The following is a 22304-nucleotide window of genomic DNA, read 5'->3' as shown; positions in this document are numbered from 1 at the left end:
TATAAAGCCATATGAATCATAGATTATAAACTAATAGGTGTATTAGAGAGCTGTTAAATATAATATTTATATCATATTCACAAGCAACTCATGCCTAATATGTTAATAAAGTATATGTATGGGTCCTATTTTATTCTTCTGCATAGATTGTAAATAAAATGTTATTAAAATAGAGAAATCAAAGGAATGGTAAAATAGGAAAAATTTTAAACTTTAAGGTTTATTGGATAAAATTTATTATATTATTTAATTATTAAAGATTGCAGTAATACTCAAATTTCCTAAATACTCAAAAAATGTCTAAGTCTTGTTTTGTAAATTTACAAAAAGGCAGTTTACAACAGCAAAAACTACATCCTCATTTGAAAACTGATTCCTTTCAAGAAAAGATGAAGACAAATCCTTTTATAGGTATAATGTATTAAAAGAAAGCATTTCATAAGCAAATGAAGACTGTGAAGATTAGTGTTTGTAGTTGGAATATATTTGAATGTATGTTTTACTATAAGGGAACAGTATTACAGAGAGGGACCTCATTGAACCTGATACTGTGGAGGAATATCAGCTTCAATCAAAACTCTAACTACTTTTTCTAGCAGTCCTATTATCAGCTTATTTCAATTTTCTGACCAACACTCCACATTTTGTAAGAATACTGTGACTCTCAACCTGGTTTCCTAAAATGCTAATGATTCATTTAACAAGTAATGAGAAATTATAAACTATTTCTGGTGTTTCAAAAATTTCTACAAAAATCATACATTTATATATAAGAAGACTCTGGAGGGTAAAATGCCCATTCACTTTGCTTCTGATTGGAATTTTCACCATTTGAAAGGTGTGGTTATTACTAGCTCTAATGGATTGTTTTATATGTGCTTGAGGAACACACATGGATTGGGTGTTGAAAAGCGAGACAAAAATGAATATGTTCAGATGGTTTGGTGACAAAATATTGTGAATAATGGCGAACAGTCTGATGAAAATTTTTGGAACCCTTTAAGATACTCTAGGTGCTAAAATTTTCAGCCTATGAGTATTTGAAAATGATCAAAAGACTGAAGTAATACACATATAATTTCAAATTAATTAAACTCTTTGCTTACGGCATGTACTACAGTGTCACACAGTTTAATGTAAGGTTTAAGGGTACATCTTTTGGTTTTTGTTTAGCATCTGGTGATTTTAATAGTATAGAGGAACCACTTTTGAAAAGTTGATAAATGAACTGAGCTGTTAATAGATTGTGAATATTTTCAAGTGATAACTAGATTCTATGAATATTTCTTTCAAAGAAATAATCAGAAATGAATGGGAATATGCAGATGCATTAACTAATATATTATATGCATATCTTTATTTAATAACTCTTACTCCTTAATCAAAATTCAGGGTAATCCTCACCACCTGGAAGATGTCCCTGAACCTCCTTGCCACTGTAGGCTCCTTTAGATGCTTGGCCTCTGATCCCATAGCACACTGCAAAGCCATATACATATCCCTCACTCTATACTCTACCCATGGCATCTCTCCTCTGTTCCTCTCTGGATTAAAAAAAAAAAAAAAAAAAAAAAAAATCTACAATACTGGGACAGTGTCCTGTTTAACTGTGAACTTTAGGCATGCAGCCCAGAGCACAGATCCAGTGATAGTTCCTAATACATCACAACAAATAAATTGAGAATACGTAACAGAGGTTGGAAGCATGAGTGCTGTTACAGGACAGATTTATAATTATAAAATATAACTGGGGGCAAGGAATATGCTGCTTTCACATATTTTAAATAATCTAGCATTTCCTTATTTTGAAGAACTCAAATATAACAAAAGTTTAACACAAAATTCAACTCTATTAATATAAAATGTACTATCTCAAAAATTTACAAATTAATCTTACTCTGATAATTGGAAGAGACTTTTTAGCATCTTATAATTTGTCATAATTTTAAGTATATTATTTTGTGATAGAAGTATATAAGTGCAAGCCACTACTTATATCATTTTAATAGTTATTGAGTGTAAATAAATCATTTTTTCCTTTCATTATGTAATCATCCAAAGCAACCACTAGGAATCTTGTTCACCTCTACATACTTTATTTCAAAAAGGAAAAGTTTTTGACTCAAAGATGGCAATGAATTTTACATTCTGTGTTCAAATTTGTGCATGAGATATATCTGATTTTAAAAGAGTATAAAGGTTTTTTCAGGTGGATTTAACTAAAAGAATATAAATAAGAACAAGTTGCTTTCATGTAAATTCAGAAATGTGGTTTTTTTTTTCCTGTTTCAGAATTCTCTATACATCCAGGATTAACACATAGTGTCTTGGAGGCATATCATTAATTTGATCTTTTTCTTTTTTTTAAACACACAAAGTTTTATGTTATAAGGAAAGCAAATGTATTCCATCCACTATTTTCACAAATTGTTCAGTTGGTTGAATTAGTGAAGAATTTACTGGTTTAAAGCTTCTTTTCTATGTAGGGATCCTAAAAATGTCCAATCTCAATATCATTATCTTGAAATACAGCTTCTCATTCCAGTCACCTTTTACAGGAGCTCAACTTTTTAAACAAAGGTTGCATTTCATGACAAGATAAACCACATGATAAGAAGATTCATATCACATGTACTTTTATAAAACTAATAAATCAAGTTATATTCAACTTCAACAGTCCTGCTCTTTGTCTGCTAACATATTGATGCTGTGTTTTAAGGACACACACATTTTTCCTGAAAACATATAACCTTTATTAATGCCAAGGCAATTGTGAAAATTAAGTAGTTAACATTCAGTTGTGGTGATATTTCATTTAATTTTGTCTCTATCTAACATAAAAATTAAAATATTCTTGGAACTGCATATTGTTTGTTTTTCTAACTTCAGAGGCTATAACAAAGTTCTGTGATACACAGTAATACATATATAAAAGCCTGCATACATACATACATACATACATACATACATATATATATATCCACACATATTTATATCTGTTTCAAATGGATATCCCCTCCAGGAACAAGGAACCATGTATATAACTTTGGCATGACCTCTCTTACATAAAGTGATATGAGCAAAAGCCAACAGATGGTTGAGAAGTAAATGAGGAATGAGGAAGTAGGAATATAAATATAAGCTGTTTTTCTTTTTTAAATCATGGCAAATTTGCTAAGAAATAAAAGAGAAGAATAAGACAGTTAACTCAGGGTCAAGTTGTGCACACACACACAGACACACACACAGGCATACCTCAAAGATGCTGAGGGTTTGGTTCCAGATCACCACAACCACAATAGAGTGAAAATTGCAATTAAGTGAGTCACACAAGTTTTTTGTTTTCCCATTGTGTATAAAAGTTATGTTTACTATATACTGTAGTCTCTTAATTGTGTGATAGCACTTTGTCTAAAAAAAAGTACATACCTTAGTTAAAGAATACTCTATTCTTTAATTCACAAAATGTATAACAAACACTAACGATCATCTAAGACTTCAGCAAGTCTTTGTATTTTTGCTGGTGGAGGGTCTTGCCTTAATGTTGATGGCTGCTGACTGATCAAAGTGGTGGTTGCTGAGGGTTGGATGGCTATGGCAATTTCTTAAAATAGGACAACAATGAAGCTGGCTGCATTGACTGACTCTTCCTTTCACAAAAGATTTCTCTATAGTATGCAGTGCTATTTGATAGCATTTTACCCACACAGAACTTTTAAAACTTGGAGTCATTTCTCTCAAACCCTGGCACTGCTTTATCAAATAAGTTCATCTAATATTCTATATCCTTTGGGTCACTTGAAGAATGTTCACAACATCTTTACCAGGAGTAGATTCCATCTCAAGAAACCACTTTCTTTGCTCATCCGTAAGAAGCAACTCCTCATTTGTTCAAGTTTTATCATGAGATTGTAGCAATTCAGCCCATCTTCAGTGTCCACTTCTAGTTCTCTTGCTGTTTCCACCACATCCACATCTGCTGTTACATCCTCCACTGAATGCTAGAACCCCTCAAAGCCATCCACAAGGGTTGAAATCAACTTCTTCCAAATTCCCGCTAATGTCGATATTTTTGTCTTTTCCCATGAATCGCGAATGTTTGTAATGGTATATAGAATTGTGGATCTTTCTAGAAGGTTTTCAGTTCGGTTTTCCCAGATCAGTAAGAGGAATCACAATTTATAGCAGCTATAGTCTTAGCAAATGTGTTTCTTAAATAATTAATAAGACTTGAAAGTCACAATTAGTTCTTGATCCATGTGCTACAAAATGCAAGTTGTGTTAGCAGGCATGAAAACACATTAATCTCCTTGTAAATCTCCATCAGAGCTCTTGGGCGACTACCTACATTGTCAGTGAGCAATAATTTTTTTTTAACACATGTTTCAATAGTGGGCTCAAAATATTCAGTAAACCATGCTGTAAACAGATGTGCTGTCATCCAGGCTTTGTTGGTTCATTTGCAGAGCATAAGCAGAGTAGATTTAGCATAATTCTTAAGGACCCTGAGATTTTTGGAATGGTAAAAGAGCACTGGCTTCCACTTAAAGTCACCAAGTGCATTAGCTACTAAGAAGAAAGTCAGCCTGTCCTTTGAAGCTTTGAAGCAGGCAATAACTTCTCCTTTTTAGCTATGAAAGTCCTAGATAAAATTGTCTTCAAATACAAGGCTGTTTTCTTTACATTGAAAATCTGTTGTTTATTATAGTTGCCTTCACCAGTGATCTTGGCTACATCTTCTGGATAACTCGCTGCAGCTTCTTCATCAGCACTTGCTGCTTCACCTTGCACTTTTATGTTATAGAGATGCCTTTTTTCCTTACACCTCATGAGCCAACCTCTGCCAGCTTCAGGGACTGCTGAATATAACAGTATAATATCACTATATTCACTGTATCAGATATAATGATCACTATAACAGATGTAATAATAATGAAAAAGATTAAACTATTCTAAGAATTACTAAACTGTGACAGAGACATGAAGTTAGCGTGTGCTGTTGGAAAAATGGCACCAGTGGACTTACTTGATACAGGGTTGCCACAAACCTCCACTCTGTAAAAAATGCAACAAAGAACCATAATAAAATGAGATATACCTGTACACACATATGATTATATGCATGTTATTTTACAATAGAAGACCTTATACATTATTATAGGCTAAAGATGAATGAAAGGATACTCAGACAAGGAAAGCTTATAGATACAAAACTGAGAAAGGCTAATTGATAGAGATCTTGAAAAGAGGAGGGATTGAGAGAGAGATGGAACACATTTCTGAATTTGACAAGTAGGTATTAATTTCTGGAAACATTACTGTCCCACATTTCATATGCACTGTGAAGTTAAATGACATCCCACATTTTCTAATGTGAGAAGGCCATGTTAAATTAATAAAACGTTCATCTTGGAATTTGAGATATTTGGGTACAGGCATGCAATCACATTATATCATGGAAAATTGAGTATCCATCCCCTTAAGCATTTATCCTTTGCATTACAAAGAACCCAATTATACATTTTCATTATTTTAAAATGTACCATTATTATTTACTATATCCCTCTTGTGCTATCAAGAACTAGGTCTTTTTCATTCTATTTTTTTGTACCCATTAATCATCTCCACCTCCCTACAAACCCCCAGCATACCCTTCCCAGCCTCTGATAACCACTATTCTCTTCTCTATCTCCTGAAGTTCAATTACTTTGATCTTTAGATCCCACAAATAAATGAAAACAAGTATTTGCATGTTCTGTGTCCACTAATAGTGAGTATAAATGATAGCAGACAACCACCTTTAATTCAGTTATACTTTTGAGTATGTCTGTATTTTATTAAAACAACAGCATTTGTGTAGTAATTCTTTATGCCCAGGACATATGTGTATGTGTAGAGTGCTTATATACATAAAATAGTGTACATATGTACATTATATATTTTTCACCATCTTCAAATATGGCTTCAAATGTGTGTGGATGAATTGAGGAACATGTTCTAACTTTATTGCCTGCTGTACACACACCCACCCTGTGTGAGCGATCTGCAGCCCACAGACATTAATAACAAAGATAATTGTTTATTGTTATCTAAAGTTGTGCATGCAGTACTAATTCCAGAGCCACAAAATTAATGTTACATTATAAGTTTATCAACTCAGCATTTCACTTTCCACAAACATATTATCTTTCAAATGGCCAATGTGTAAAAATGAAATTTGATAGATTTAGTAAAATATAAATGTTTAGTACTCTTAAAAATTCTATGTTTGAATGCAACTTTTAAAAAAAAAATTTTTTAAATAAGTTCATGTGTAACTTTAAAATATCAAAATGACAAACATAAAGGAAGAAAGAAAATACAAAAGAAAAATAAGACAGAAAATAACAAAATGACAATAAGTTTTGTCTTATCAATAATAATTTTAAATGTAAATGAATTAAACTCCCCAATCAAAAGACACAGAGTGGCTGAATGGATAAAAAACAAAACCACACTATATGCTGCCTATCAGAAGTTCACTTTAGATTTAAGGACACACACAGGCTAAAAGTGAAGGGATGAAAAAAGTTATTCCATGCAAATGATAACCAAAAGAAAGTATGGATAGCTACACTTATCAGACAAAACAGGCTTTAAGTAAAAAAAAAAAAAAAAAAAAAAACTGACACGAGACAAAGAAGGATGTTATATAATAAAAGCATCAATCCAGCAAGAATATATAACAAAGATGTATGCACCCAACATCAGAGCATCTAAATATATAAAGCAAACATGGACAGCACTGAAGGGGCAAATAGGCAGCAATACAATAATACTAGAAAGCTTGAATACCTCACTTTCAGCGATGGATAGAACAGCCAGACAGATGATCAATCTGGAAACAGAGGACTTGAACAACACTATAACCAAATAGACTTAAACAGATAGAGAACATTTGACCCAATAGAAATAATACAAATTTTTCTCAAGTGCATATCGAACATTCTTCAGGATAGATCATACGTTAGGTCACAACAAATTCTTAACAAATTCAGATTGAAATCATACCCAGTCTCCTTACTGACCACAGTGGAGTGAAACTAGAAATTAGTAGCAGAAATAAATAGTCTCCTTTTTCAGATGACATGATCTAAATATAGAAGACACTAAAGGACTTCAAAAAGCTCTTTAGAACAAATAAACAAAATTCAGTAACATTGCAGGATACAACATCAACATTTGAAAAATCAGTTGTGTTTCTATACACTAACAACTAACTACCTGAAAGGAAAATGAGGAAAACAATCTCATTTACAATAGACCCAAAAAGAATACTATAGTTAGGAATAAACTTAACAAAGGAGGCGAACTTAACAAAGGAGTTTTATATACTGAAAACTGTAACACTGTGATGAAAGAAATTAAAGAAGACACCAATGGAAAGACGTCTCATGTTAATGGATTGGAAGATTTAATATTGTTAAAATTTCCATAGTACCCAAAGTGATCTACAGTTTCACTGCAACCTACATCAAAATCCCAATGGCATTTTTAATAAAAATAGAAAAAAATTCTAAAATACATATAAAACTACAAAAGACCACAAAATAGCCAAAGAAATCTTGAACAAAACAAGACTAAAGCTGGAGGCATCACACCTCCTAATATCAAAATGTATTACAAAGCTTCTGGTAATCAAAACAGTAGGGCACTAGCATAAAGACAGACATTTAGACCTTTGGAACAGAATAGAGATCCCAGAAATAACTCCATGGATATATGGCCAACTGATCCTCTATAAGGGTGCAAACAATACACAATGGTTTCCCATTGTGCAACAAATGGTGTTGGAAAACTGAATATTGACATGCAAATAAAGATGAAATTGGATCCTTATCTGACACCATACACAAAGAACAACTCAAAATGGATTAAAATCTAAAATTTAAGACCTAAAATGTTAAAACTCCTGAAAGAGAACAGGGAGAAAGCTTCATGGCATTCATTTATTTTGGTAATGATTTCATGGATACAACACTAAAATCATAGGTAATCCAAAAATAAGTGAGACTACATCAAGCTAAAACTCCTGTCCACAGAAAAGGAAACAATCAACAGAGTTATAAAGACAACTTTTGGAATTGGGAAAATATTTACAAGCCATATATTTGATAAGGGGTTAGTATACAAAATATGAAAATAACTCCTACAACTCAATAGCAAAACGTCTCTAATAACCCAATTGAAAAATGAGCTAAGTACTTGATGTTTTTGGAGAAAAGACAGAGGTAGCCAGTAGCTACATGAAAAAATGTACATTACTGGTCATCAGGGAAATATAAATCAAAACCAAAATGAGATATCATCTCTTACCTGTCAGGATTGCTGTTATCAAAGAAACAAAAGACAAGTGTTGAGGAGGATGTGGAGAAGGTGGAATCCGTGCACAACGTTGATGAGAAGGCAAAATTGTGCAGCACCCACGGAAAATAATATGGAGGTCCCTCAAAGAATTAAAAATATAACTACTATAGCATCCAGAAATCCTACTTCTGGATATTTATCCAAAAAAAAAAAAAAAAAAAAAAAACTGAAGTTAGGATCTTGAAAAGCACTTCTATATTCATTACAGCACTATTCAGAATAGCCTAGATGTGGAAACAACCTTAATGTTCCTTGACAGATGAATGGATAAAGAAAATGTGGTATATACATACAATGCAATACTACTCAGCATAAATAAAAGGAAATTCTCAATATGTGCAAACCTGGATGAACCTTGAAGACATTGTACCAAGTGAAATAAACCAATCAAAAAATATTGCATGATTCCACTTACATGAGATATCAAAAATGGTCAATTTCATAGATTTGAAGAGTGAAATAGTGGTTGCCTGAAGTGGGGAGAAGGGAGAAATGGGGAGTTACTAATCAGTGGACATAAAGTTTCAGTTAAGCAAGATGAATAAGCTCCAGAGATCTGCTGTAAACATTGTACTTAGAGTCAGCCGTAATACATTGTACATTTAAATGTGTGTTAGGATGGTAGATCTCACGTTGTGTTCTTACCATAATGTAATACAATTTCGAAATACAGAAAAATTACAACATCTTGAAAGAAAGTTTGGTGAGCTTAAAAAAAAAACCTAACTCTTTGTTTTCCCCCAAGCCTCTTGTTTAATACTAATGTGGCTGCAGAATGCTTCATTTACATTCATATTTCATCTAGATGAACCAGAAATCTTTCAGAGCAATCCAGGTAGGCCTGATGAGGTACAATTGGAGAGCTGATGAATGAGGCTGCAGGAGATACACAGCACAATTTAATGAGGCCAAAATGTTTGAGAATTAGAACAAAATGTTTGAGTTCTTTTGTGAAATGTGCTACTCTTGGGAATTAATCTACCTGATTATAGATAGGTATAGCTTTAAAACAGGATCCATGTTAATCTCCTCACACAGCTGTTCCAGATTAAAATACATTTGCGTTATAATCTTTACCTGCAGCATTGCCATTCCTTAGGGCTCACCCATGTACATGAGACCTCCTTAAAATAGTGCCAAAACTAAAATGAACTCTATCACGTAGTCCAAACAAATGAATAAAGGAAAGTAAAACCAGACACAGAGTTGAAAGATAATTTCCAGGGCTAGCAAAATTATTTTATTTTCCATAGAATAGCCAAGGGACTGCTTAGCAATACATACTTAAGATTGCCTAGCCAGTTAGGAAATAGTTATCTGATTCTTTAATTCTCAGAATTAATTTAAAAAATGAAAAAACATTCAAATTAATAAAAATTTCAAAATAACTAGTAAATTGAATGAGAACAAATGAGAAAAAAGCATATGATATGAAATAACTTTCAAAATAAAGAATGCACATCTAAAGTTATAATCACTTGACAATAAATCCATTTTTGACAATGCATTATTCTTAACGTACTTATTTTAAAGAATTTACTTTAAAAAATGATTGAGAAAGTCTTTTCTATTTTGCTCTCAGATCCAAACTAGAAATGGTCAATAGTTTATAAAATCTAAACCAAGTTACAAATATCTGAATATGCAGATGTGTTTTATGTAGTTAGAGTGAACATTGTCAGTTTTTCAGCAGATAGTAAGGAAAATAATCCATGGGAAATAATTTATTGCATATCTAATGTCTCTGCTTGGCTTCTTCACGCAAAAATAAAGCCTTTGGAGGAAATGTTCAAATATGTGATAATGAAAGACATTTAACTTGTAGCAAGCATTTAATTCTATTTAACACATTGATTGCTTCTAAAAACTTTTATTTCAGATATTTTGATGCTTTCAACAGCTTCTTAAATTTTTAGCTTTAGAATAGGGCTCTACCTTTGTTCATAAAAACCAAGTATTTATTCTGGAGTTACTGTGAAGCTGAAAACAATAACTACAATGTAATATGCCCAGCCAGTAGAGCGATCATCAATTTAAAAGATAAGTTTTATGCACGTGTGTGTGTGTGTGTGTGTGTGTGTGTGTGTGTGTTCTTGTCTCTGATAACATTTATTTACACTTGTTTCTCTTAGAGTAAAATTAATGTTGTCAGTCCCTCAAACTAAGGAATATTTTACCAGGCACATCTTCAGTTTTGAATAATATGACTTTAATGCATTTTACAAAGTCCTTTTAATATCTAAAACAAACAATGAAAAATGAGGTTAAGTATTACTTTATGCACAGAGTATATGATATGATGTAAACTTTATAGCACAGAAATGGCACTTGAAATTCCAAGTAAAATTTACTACCTAGAATTGAGATTGCCCATTGTTTGTGTTAAAATGTTATGCCAGACAGCACTTTGGGAGGCCGAGGCGGGCGGATCACGAGGTCAGGAGATCGAGACCATCCTGGCTAACACGGTGAAACCCCGTCTCTACTAAAAATACAAAAAATTAGCCGGGCGTGGTAGCGGGCGCCTGTAGTCCCAGCTACTCGGGAGGCTGAGGCAGGAGAAGGGCGTGAACCCGGGAGGCGGAGCTTGCAGTGAGCCGAGATCGCGCCACTGCACTCCAGCCTGGGCGACAGAGCGAGACTCCGTCTCAAAAAAAAAAAAAAAAAAAAAAAAAAGTTATGCCAGAAAGGCACTTTTTGCTGGTTTTTCTGCTGCTCTCTTCTCTGATTAAGAACTCTGCTCACAGTATATCTTCTCAGAGGGATTTTCCCCCAGTCAGCCTTTCTACAGTTGTCTCTTTCCCCAGACATCCCCTTTATCATTCTCTATTTCAGCACCTTCTTTCTTCCTGGTCTTCTTTCCCTCAGATTACCATTTTTTAATTATTTTAATGCTTTCTTTGCTTTTTATCTGGAGCCTTCCTCTCTAATATAAACTCCACGAAGTAGCTGTATACATTTGTAAAGATACCAATGAATTAATTCTTAAAGGATGGCACAGTACTTGATGCATGGTAGGTGCTCATTACTAGCAGATATGTTGGTCATATCAGTACATAGGCAATAAATATGCTCCTAATCTATACAAAATTCATAAATGTTAGAAAAATTAAATAGCTTTGTTCTTTTAGAAGGAAATCGTTAAAAACAACATTATTTTCCTAAATTTGGAATGTGGAATAAAACTGTTATAGATGTTCTTATATATGTCATCTTATAAGTAGGGAACACTTCCGCTTATATAAAAAATGATTGTAGTGATGGCACCTTTCCCTTCACTCTAATCAGTCTAACACATAGTTTTTCATGAGCATTCTCATTATCAGTGTCAGTGAAGTATTTGACATTTCCCAAGAGAAACATCTGAAATAAATCACCATACAGCTTATATTCTGACCTCTCAGCTGATAATACTCTTTGCAGAACTGCAAGTTGCTTGGAAATTCAGTGGGCCCATAGCTTATTCTTCCTTTATCTAGTACTAAATGCATATAGAGAAAAAGGAAACTTCAGATTACTTCCTTATAATCTGATGTTATGAGGTTGATTCATTATAGTTGCTAGTGAATTAAAAATATCATAGTATGAAAATATGTCATACACCCACAGGTAAGACACATAAGAGAAACACCAGCTTGGTTCTTTGTGAATGTGTGTGCAAAACTTACATGACTACTGCACTTCATTGCCGTTTATAAAACAGTTTTTCTGTTTTATTTACTTGCGCGAATTCAACAGACATCGATTAAATTCTTCTCTCCGTCAGACCCTCTAGCACATATGTTGGTCATATTTGTAAATTTGCAATAAATACGGGAAATTTTGTATAGATATATCTTATGTGGACATAATGGCATTTAGAAAATACCCTTTTTCATTAGAGTTTGTTGCTAAGTATGATAAAGCTCACCAAATTTGCTCATCTAGGAAGGTGTTATTTGAGTTATTTTAGGTTCCTCTTGAGGCATAAAAGGCTAAAGACCCACTAATGGAACATATTACATCATTTAATACTAATAGTTTGACTATAAAAGACATTGTTGTCTTCATCATCATCTTCATTACCATAGCTAATACTTACAGAACTTATAATTTCCATATATTACTGCCTTATATTTACTTTTCATTTACAACTGGAATAATCATATGATATAATAATAATATCATCATCACCATCACCCCCATTTTGGAAATAAGAAAAGCAAAATCAGAAAAGTAAAGTAACTTGCTGAAAGTCATATGGCTACTAAGTGGCAGAGTCAAGATGGTAATCTACAGTCTGAATTCCGTAACCTCATGCAGAATGCGCCTGACTGGCCATTTGTCTGTGTCTTTCTCTGAGCAGCTCTGTGGCTATGCTAATCATAATTTGCCCACCCAGGAGCCTGCCTTCAAGTCAGACAGCAAGACTTCCCCACAGGGATCTGCTCCTTACAGCTTTCACAGGCTAAGGTGGATCGCCAAAACTTTGCAGGCTGCAAGTAACTTTCAGATCCTTGGGCTTTATAAAATAAAGTGTGAAAGGTGAATTTGGACACTTTTATTTATTACATAATGCTATAAAACTGGAGATATAGGCTAGTCAAATGCTCTGGATTCTGATGTGTTTGTGAATTATGGAAACCACATTAGAATTTTACCCTAAAATATTCCATCCAATCTAGTATTTTCATAGGCTTAATGCCAAAAATTTTAGTACACAGAGTAGATTAATAAAACCTATTTCTGACTTCATTTTTCTAACATGATTCGAAGGCTGAAGTTTTTATTTTACTTTTATTGGCTTTCTTCGTAGACTAATTTCCATTATTCTTTGGAGATTTGCCTATTGTAAATTAAAGTTGAACTCTGGGTAACTGATAATTGTTGAGGTGACAGTTTCCAGTAACTGGGTTCTGCTGGGAAACAAATTCCTATGGCTTTTTAAAATAGGTTGACCCTGTGGCTTTGGAAAACTCTTAATTGAAGACAAGTATTTTAGTTTTCAAACAAAACAAAAACAGATTAGCAGAAGTCAGAACTGTAGGATAAAGTTACAAATCAGTGGGATATAAGGAGCAAATCAGTAATACATTGTAAATAGCCAAAACTGCTCTTACTTAAAAGTCTTCTCAAATCAAGTAGGCCAGAGCTGTAATACCAAATTTAATTATTGGAATTATAATGTTCCTTTCAGAAGAAAAATAGTTTTGAAACAACTAAAAGTAAAATTATGTAAGTTTATAACTATGAAAAAGCCATAGGAATTTAATTTTTTTTTGTTTTTTTTTTGTTTTGAGACGGAGTCTCACTCCATCACCAGGCTGAAGTGCAGTGGTGTGATCTCAGTTCACTGCAATCTCCACCTCCCGGGTTCAAGTAATTCTCCTGCCTCAGCTTCCCAAGTAGCTGGGATTACAGGTGTGTGCCACCATGCCCAGCTAATTTTTGTATTTTTAGTACAGATGGGGTTTCACCATGTTGGCCAGGATGGTCTTGATCTCCTGACCTCATGATCCACCTGCCTCAGCCTCCCAAAGTGCTGGAATTACAGACATGAGCCACTGCACCTGTCCATGAATTTAATTTTTAAGTTAATTACCCCATCCACCCCACCCCCACCCCACCAAGACAGAATCTCACTCACTCTGTTGCCCAGACAGAGTGCAGTGGTGTGATCTAGGCTCACTGCAACCTCCACCTCCTGGGTTCAAGCGATTCTCCTGCCTCAGCACCCTAGGGTAGCTGGGATTACAGGCGTGAGCCACCATGCTCAGCTAATTTTTGTATTTTTAGTAGAGATGGGGGTCTCACTATGTTGCCCAGGCTGGTCTTGAACTCCTGAGCTCAAGTGATCCACCCACCTCAGCCTCTCAAAGTGCTGGGATTACAAGCATGAGCCACCACACCTGGACTTAGGTTCAATTTTATTAAGTCTGCTCCCCAAATTACTGTTGCTTTTACAATTATATAACTATGTGTGAATCCAGAATTATAAGAAATTTTTTTATTTTCAAGGAATAATATAGTACATAAATAAGTGTACTAAGTATATTTTGCCTAAAAAGTTGTTTACCTCCAGTAAGGATGTCTGCTTATTTAATATTAAATAAAAAGATTAAGAATGTATGATGATATAAGTATAGTGAAACAGCCCAAATTGCAAAATGCAAGACACTAATAGCCCAGTTTTGGTCCTGCTCTTACCACATACTGTAATGAACTTATTGATATGTTGGATAACACCAAAGTCTGTCTTAGATCCCTCTGGTAAGAAGTAGAAACCACTCAAGCATCTATTCACTTGTTTTTAACAAACGTTTGTTTTCATTTATGAGTAAGGCACTACAATAGAAGCTAAATTGTATAATCTTGGAACTTTTAAAGCCCAATCCAACGTTTATTCAATACTAGCTTCCCACAGTATTTCTGTTGAAGACCTGTACTCCAGCATTATGAAAAATATTTGTCAAAGCCATCTGTTACTGTATATGTCTTGTGTGACTCTATGATGAAAATTTCATAGAAGCAAACATTTTGAAAGATGAGCCTACATAAAATCATACATGTTGAGAAACAATTAGCTACTTTTCTAGGAACATTTTACTCACAACAGAAAAATTTTCATGTGCATTTGTTATATGAACCTAGTGTTGTGATTATAAATATACTACTAGGCATGAGTAAAGGAATTTTTCCTCCACAAAAGTCGCCTTAGCCTGGATGTAGACCTGCTCTAATGTAAGTGATTTGCTTGAGTGAGAGTTAAGATGAAATATTTAGCTTGTGTGACTACTAGTTAAGCATTTTGAGTTATTTTTGTATGTCATTTTGTTTTTATGTAAGATCATGCAAATGTGCCTAAAGGAACTGTACAAATACACATCTTTGAGAAGGTAATTTACCTTAAGTTTTAAATTGTACATATTTCAAGGAATCACTTTATTTTTCTATAACTCCAAAATTAAGGTTAAACAAGAACCATAAGTTTAAAGAAGTAAAAACAAAAAACATCTGAAGAAGCAGGGTATCAATCATCTCTGTGGACTTTAGTATCTGGAATTTAGTTCATTGACTATTCCACATGGTGGCAGTAGTATAGTATGGAATAGGAGGAATGAAACCATTTACAATTCCAAGTGGAAAGTTGTGTACACAAAAGTTCTTTTAAATTTAACCAATACATTATGTATATGCACTATACAATATGTAATGTGAAAGTTTATGAAATCAGTGAAGTTAAAATTCTTATGTAATTAGCTAAAATGTACAAAGAAAAAACAAGTTCAACAATGGTGTGGTGCTAGGGAATGAAATTTTTTTATATTGATTTTTTACTGTCAAACAAAGAATGTGTGTAAGTCACTACAATAGATCCTAAGTTTTGAATGACTTATATTAAACTTTTTCTCAACTGAATATATATTTATAAGATCACTATAGAAAGCTCTAAGATCTATATAATCCATAAAATCATTAAATACCTATGTGCATATGTGTTTGTGTGTGTGTATATATACATACATATACGTAAACCCAAGATAAAATAATCTTGGGTATATTAGATTGCGTAAATATTGTAATGGTAAAGCAGTTGTATAAATCATAAAGAAGGTTGCATTTGCAATTAGGATTTTAGTAAACACTTGGAATAAAATTTCAGGAAAATAATGTCTTTAAAAATCTCTACGACAAGGCAAATGAAAATTGAGAAAAGGGGTACAAATTATACATTGATGACATGGGAATGATTCAGTTAGTTAATGCAGCTTACATTTGAGTAGCCAAGAACCTATGCAAGAAAAAGAACAAAGAGGTTTAAAAAAGAGTTTGGCGTGTTTCAAAAATTATAATTAAAGCTGACAGAATGTGCACTACCCCAGCCCTGATCCCAAATACCTTAATTTTGACAACCTCTGAGGGGTCCATGTAAGCAAACACATAGAAGTTAAGTGAAACTTTTATAGCAAAATAAATAAAGCAACAAGCTTTTTTTTTGGGGGGGGGGGGCCTAGTGTTTATTTGGACTATTTGAATGATAACATCAGTCAAATAATCATACGTGTGGATCTGAGTGTAGCCTCAATGTTATTAGAAGTGCTTGCCTTTCTGAGACATAGATATAAGATTCATATAGTCTTACTTGTTTATTTTTTTACTGAAAAGTATTTTATGAAAAATGTTTTACTAGATGATTGTTGTGGTAACAGGAACTTCTAGGCAAAGCCATGCTTCCGTTGAAAATTTGAGGTATGGGTTCAAATGTTAGTTATGAGGGAGATCCCCCAGTGCTTTCTGGAGCATCTGGACTTTTTCCCTGACTTGAATTCATTTGATGATTGTTTAGGGTATGGCATTTAAATTGAATTATCAGTTAGGGTGGTCAACCTGCTTATAAAAATATTTCCATTTAGAAGCTCAACTCTGTAAGCAGTAACCCTACATTGAAATGTATAGACAGACCCAAAAATGACCTAACTGATGAATTAAAGAAAATGAAACCATTGCATTTTGATTGGGAATTCCTGGAGAGAAAGATTGAGAGAGAGAAAAAAACCAACTTCTGTCATTCACTTAGAAACAATTATTTATTCTTACAGTTTGAAGTATTTAAAGCTCGGGTTATGTTCACCATGTGGCCTCTTACATAACCAGCTAAGGCAAACCTGGATGATGTAAGAGTGGCTCACCTAAAACCTTACAAATGAAATAGCAACATCCCTGATGTACGTTTTGGGGGCAGGGATTGTTATAATGTGATCTGTGTGGCCAAGACCAGTGAAAGAACAGAGAACAGATGTGAAATCTCTTTTGAGATTTGTACTCTGAAATCATGTGCAACAGTTAAAAGATACAAAACAATTAGAAAATGTCCATTCAAATAGTCAGTCAACATGAATTAGGGAAAAGCTCTTAACATAGTTCAAACTGGAATTTGAACTCAAGGAAAAGTGATTTTCTGCATGTCTATTTTTAGAAGTAGCTAAAATGTTGAGCTGAGAGTATTGGTTTACTTAGATTACTAAATTAGTAAAAATCAATATATATGTAAAAATAATTTTATTAAGTATAGGTTGACCTCATGGAATTTACCTTTTATACTTTCACACTATTATTTAAATTCAATGTCTTTCAATAAATACTTAAATTATAAAAACTCTCAATTGATTTTAAAATATTTGCATACTTTATAGCATGTTAGGAACAGTCAATATTTTGATTATATTTAAAAATCCTAGGAGCTTAGCATATCTATTTATATGTGTCAGCCAACTTTTATAGACAATAAGTAATATACTAACAACATAATCATATGTGTGCATCCTAAATATTTCCATGGTGAAAACCACCACAAAGTTTAATTGTGTTAAGCAACTTTGAAGTACAATGACCTTTCTGAATACTTTTTCATTACTACATACCTATGGAATAGGGAAATAAGCTTTTTTTGCAGTGACTAGCTATGTAGATAACATATATAACCAGGTGAGACAGGTGAAGTGAGGTTGGACCTCAAAGATGTATTTTCTTTTTTCTTTCTTTCTTTCTTTTTTCTTTTTTTGAAATGGAGTTTCGCTCTTGTTGCCCAAGCTGGAGTGCAATGGCACAATTTCAGCTCACTGTAACCTCCGCCTCCCTGGTTCAAGCAATTCTGCCTCAGCCTCCCGCGTAGCTGGGATTACAGGTGCACACCATAAGGCCCGGCTAATTTTTTGTATTTTTAGTACAAACGGGGTTTCACCATGTTAGCCAGGATGGTCTCGAACTCCTGACCTCAGGTGATCTGCCCGCCTCGGCCTCCCGAAGTGCTGGGATTACAAGCGTGAGCCACTGCGCCTGGCCATGAAAGATGTACTTTCTATGAATGAAACATTAGTCATGCTCCTGCCTGAGGATTGGAATATGCAACATGACACTCAGGTACAAATTTAAATGTAGCAACTGGAGTCTGTGTTTACAGTAGGTTTTGTGATTTTCCTCTGGTCTCTTTCTGAAGGCTTTACTGGCCTCAGTTTTTCTTGTCATATCATTCAACTGGAAAGCACTCTTTTCAATAGAAATTTTAGCTGTTTCATTTTGCCATTGAATTAAATTTTATTCAGCCTAATGAATACCTATTTTTCAATTCATCCAGGTACGTGTATTCACGTTTTCAGTTGGTCAACACAATTATGACAGAGGACCTATTCAGTGGATGGCCTGTGAAAACAAAGGTAACAAATCTGTTTTCTTCTAATAAATTAGAAGAAAAACTATTTTGGTAGTTGTTATTAGGTGTACTTATTTAAAATAAGCTAAAATTGTAGCTAACTTTTATAGGAATCAGACAAGAGTAAGATTCTGAACATGTTTTTATAGAGAAAACACATACAAATTTTGACATTGGCATTACATTATATGAAAATTCTGATATCTGATTATATTTCCACATTCATAAAATAATGTATTACACTGAATTATACTGAATGATATATATCAGATATAATCTTACTGAAAAATTAGGAATGAAATAATATCTGAATTTCATAAAGCTTAAATATGAGAGTATGACATACATATTTTTTTCTCTGAGTGGTTTAATTACTGTTTTTGAAAAATCTTATACATTCCAGGATAATTCAAATATTGTGCAGTGAGCTCATATTTTCACTCAGAAAGAATGATGTTACTGAGAAAAACATATGTTAATTTGAAAAATGAACTGTGATACCATGGCAACAAAAAGAACCTAATTTTTTTCTGAAAGTTATATTTAGGCAAAGATTTTATATAAATATAATAATTATCCGTCATGCATCTTTAATAATTTATCCAATGAAAAAATATTTTTAATGATACCATGTTTCCTATTCCTTCATAGAAGAATACCTATTTTATAGTAACTAAGAAATGTAATGAAATTTTTCACAAAGCCTGTGTGTTTGTTGTGAAGATTCATTAACCATTCTTAATTTTGATATTTCAGTATTAGCTCAATTTTGAAGTGAAATATATTGTTTTCAAAATACTCTTTATAAAATATTTATAAAATAAAATAATTTTGTGGCCCTTTATTATAAAGTAACATTTATGTATAAAAACATATATGTATATTTCAGGTTATTATTATGAAATTCCTTCCATTGGTGCAATAAGAATCAATACTCAGGTATGATTATTTAAAACTTGTTTAAATTATTTTTTTCAAGTAAAAGATATTTTTCTGGTTTAAATATGCTCAATATGGAGAAAATTAGCAAGAATGAAAAGATCTATAATATTACACCTATATTAAAATACTGAGTATCTTGGTGATACATTGGTTTTATTTCATTAACATTGCAAGTGTTTTCAAATACCCAAAACTCAGGTTAATAAAATGAGTATATTGTTATTTTCAGATGTTACAAACATCATAGAAAATAAATAAAATCAAATTTTCTAAAAATACATTTCATGTAATTTGAACTTGAGTCTACTGCAAATAATTTTTAAAAGTTTCTTCAAATTGTAGGTACTGTGTATAAAATTAAACACTAATTATGCTGGACAAATTGTACAGGGACCTAGTTGGAACTTAAATACCTCCCAAAAAACCCCTGTGGATCTATTTATCGATCTAAAATAAAGTTACAACAAGGAGATGATTTTTCTAACATCATTCACTTGAAAACATGCCTGTTAAATAACTTTTTGTAGAATGTAGTAATTAAGTTAATTTAAATATTTATTCTTTTTAAATAATCATAAATTACTATGAAAATTGCTACTCCTTTTTAAACATAGCTGAAGATCTACAAAATAAAGTCAAAATTTAGCATAAATAACATGGCATTTGTGGACGTGAATACTGAATACATTGAATGTTGAAATGAAACAGCAGCTGCATTTGAGTCTGATGTCTAGATTTGGCACAGTATTTCCTTTATTTTTTGATGTGTTTAAATGTAGTTTTGAATTTCAGCCAAACAATCTGTGATATGAAAGAAAGTATGTGGCTGCTGTATGATTTTAAATTTGTGCAATTCCACGCAGTAAATCACAGAGCCTTAAATAGTTTAGATTAACATGAAACAATTCACAGGGAACGTATTTCACTTACTGGCTGTAACACAGAAAAACAATGCTCTGATTGTTACTAGAAAAAAACTGGGGTAGATATATTGTATAAATAATGTAAGTCAAATATTGTTCATTCAAAATAACATAGCCATACCACTTATGGAGTACCCAAAATAGAAATTAACTGATATATATATTCAGTCTCAATAATTTTGATTCTATATTCATTTTTAACTCTAGAATATTTTTTCTCTGTAATTTTTATTTCAACACAGCATTCCTAGCTTTAACCACAACTTTTTTTTCCCCCATAAACAGGAATATTTGGATGTTTTGGGAAGACCAATGGTTTTAGCAGGAGACAAAGCTAAGCAAGTCCAATGGACAAATGTGTACCTGGATGCATTGGTAAGAGGTTGAGCTATTCAGTCAAAGACTGCCATAACAAAAGCACACAGATGATTTCTACTTCTTTCTGATGATGTCTCTGTTTTCCTTTTCATTAAACCCTCCCCAAAATTTCTTCTATCACAGACTTCTTTCCTAGAATTTATATAATTTACATAAAAACATAGACTTGTATGTAGTAGAAAACTACAAATGCAAAGTGTTAGCTTATTGTCTACTTGATCCCTTCATTGGGAATGTAGAATTTCCAACCTGGAATGTTGAATACATGGGCATTTCAATAAGTTTTTAAATTGTTAATGTAAAAAAAAAGATGAAAGTCTTTGTGAATTAGAATCTATTTTTGCAGAGTTTGAACAATAATTTTGAAGAAAGTATTTTTAAAGTAGAGGAGCTAGTAGAAGCATGTCTAGCCTCCACAGCTATAGCTGGATCTGCTAAAACTCAGGAGTACATGCGATTAGATAGGCAAAAACTTTACCTTATACTGAAATCATCACAAACTTCTTCATGTATTAATATAATCTTTTGTGCTAGATTCAAACTCATACTTTTTATGGAAATACGTCATTGAGGTGATCAAATCTGGTGTGAAATAACAAACATGTTAAATTGTCCATTGCACAATTGACATTTTAGTAAAGATATGTCATTATATTTAAAAGCAGTGGTTCTCAACAAGGGGGTCTTTTTGCCCCTCACAGTTCATTTGGAAAAAATCTGCAGACATTTTTGATTGTCATGGCTTGAGGGGAGGGGTTGCTACTGGCATCTAGAGCAAGCTTGTCCAACCTGTGGTCCAGGATGGCTTTGAATGCAGCCCAACACAAACTTGTACACTTTCTTAAAACATTATGATTTTTTTTTGCTTTTTAAAAAATCTCAACTATTGTTAGTATTAGGGTATTTTAGGTGTGGCCCAAGACAATTCATCTTCTCTCAGTGTGGCCCAGGGAAGCCAAAAGATTGGACACCCCTGAGTGGACAGAGGCCAGGCACGCTGTTAAACATCCTATAATGCAGAGGAAAACGCCTACCACACACAACAAAGTATTTTCCCTCCAAAAATGTCAATAGGGCCAAAGTTGAAAATCTTTTAAATGTAATTTTACTTTCCTGACATGAAAGTTATAAATAATAATCATCACACTTAAGCTTTATTCTTATGTTTAGTCTTAATGAGAAGAATTTATGAATAATTTACTAAAATAATATATTTGGAGAGAATCAAAATAATAAGACCTGAAAATAAATGCTGATTCAGTAACCCTTTTCCCTACTTGGAGTTCAGTGATATGTTCTTACTACTTTTCCAAATGTAATGATGAACCCATAGGGCAAAATGCAGTCCATTTAGAATTACTTATCATTTGGTTTTTAGAAAATAAACATATACAGGAAGTTAGAAGAAAAATAGGCACTATTAACAGCAGCCTTGCACGCTAAGGAAGATAAAATGAAGCTTGCTT

General features: G+C 33.0%; 1 protein-coding gene across 19 annotated transcripts in view; it reads left to right on the top strand.

Annotated features, from left to right (window-relative positions):
• The window catches only part of CACNA2D1 (calcium voltage-gated channel auxiliary subunit alpha2delta 1), a 496237-nt gene that overhangs the window by 409742 nt on the left and 64191 nt on the right, over positions 1 to 22304 (top strand). For 18 of the 19 annotated variants that reach the window (XR_010158889.1, XR_010158887.1, XR_010158886.1 and 15 more), the window contains 3 exons: positions 18521 to 18599; positions 19485 to 19534; positions 20746 to 20835. Coding sequence is in view for 14 of the 19 variants with exons in the window: in XM_009453456.5 (XP_009451731.1) it covers positions 18521 to 18599; positions 19485 to 19534; positions 20746 to 20835 (219 nt within the window). In the remaining 5 variants the exon portion in view is untranslated. The remainder of the gene's footprint in view (positions 1 to 18520; positions 18600 to 19484; positions 19535 to 20745; positions 20836 to 22304) is intronic. The other variant, XR_010158890.1, reaches the window with a different exon arrangement.

This window comes from Pan troglodytes, chromosome 6 (assembly GCF_028858775.2).
Source record: "Pan troglodytes isolate AG18354 chromosome 6, NHGRI_mPanTro3-v2.0_pri, whole genome shotgun sequence".
In the NCBI taxonomy this organism is placed as follows: Eukaryota; Metazoa; Chordata; class Mammalia; order Primates; family Hominidae; genus Pan; species Pan troglodytes.
This window is presented reverse-complemented; position numbering and strand designations above follow the sequence as displayed.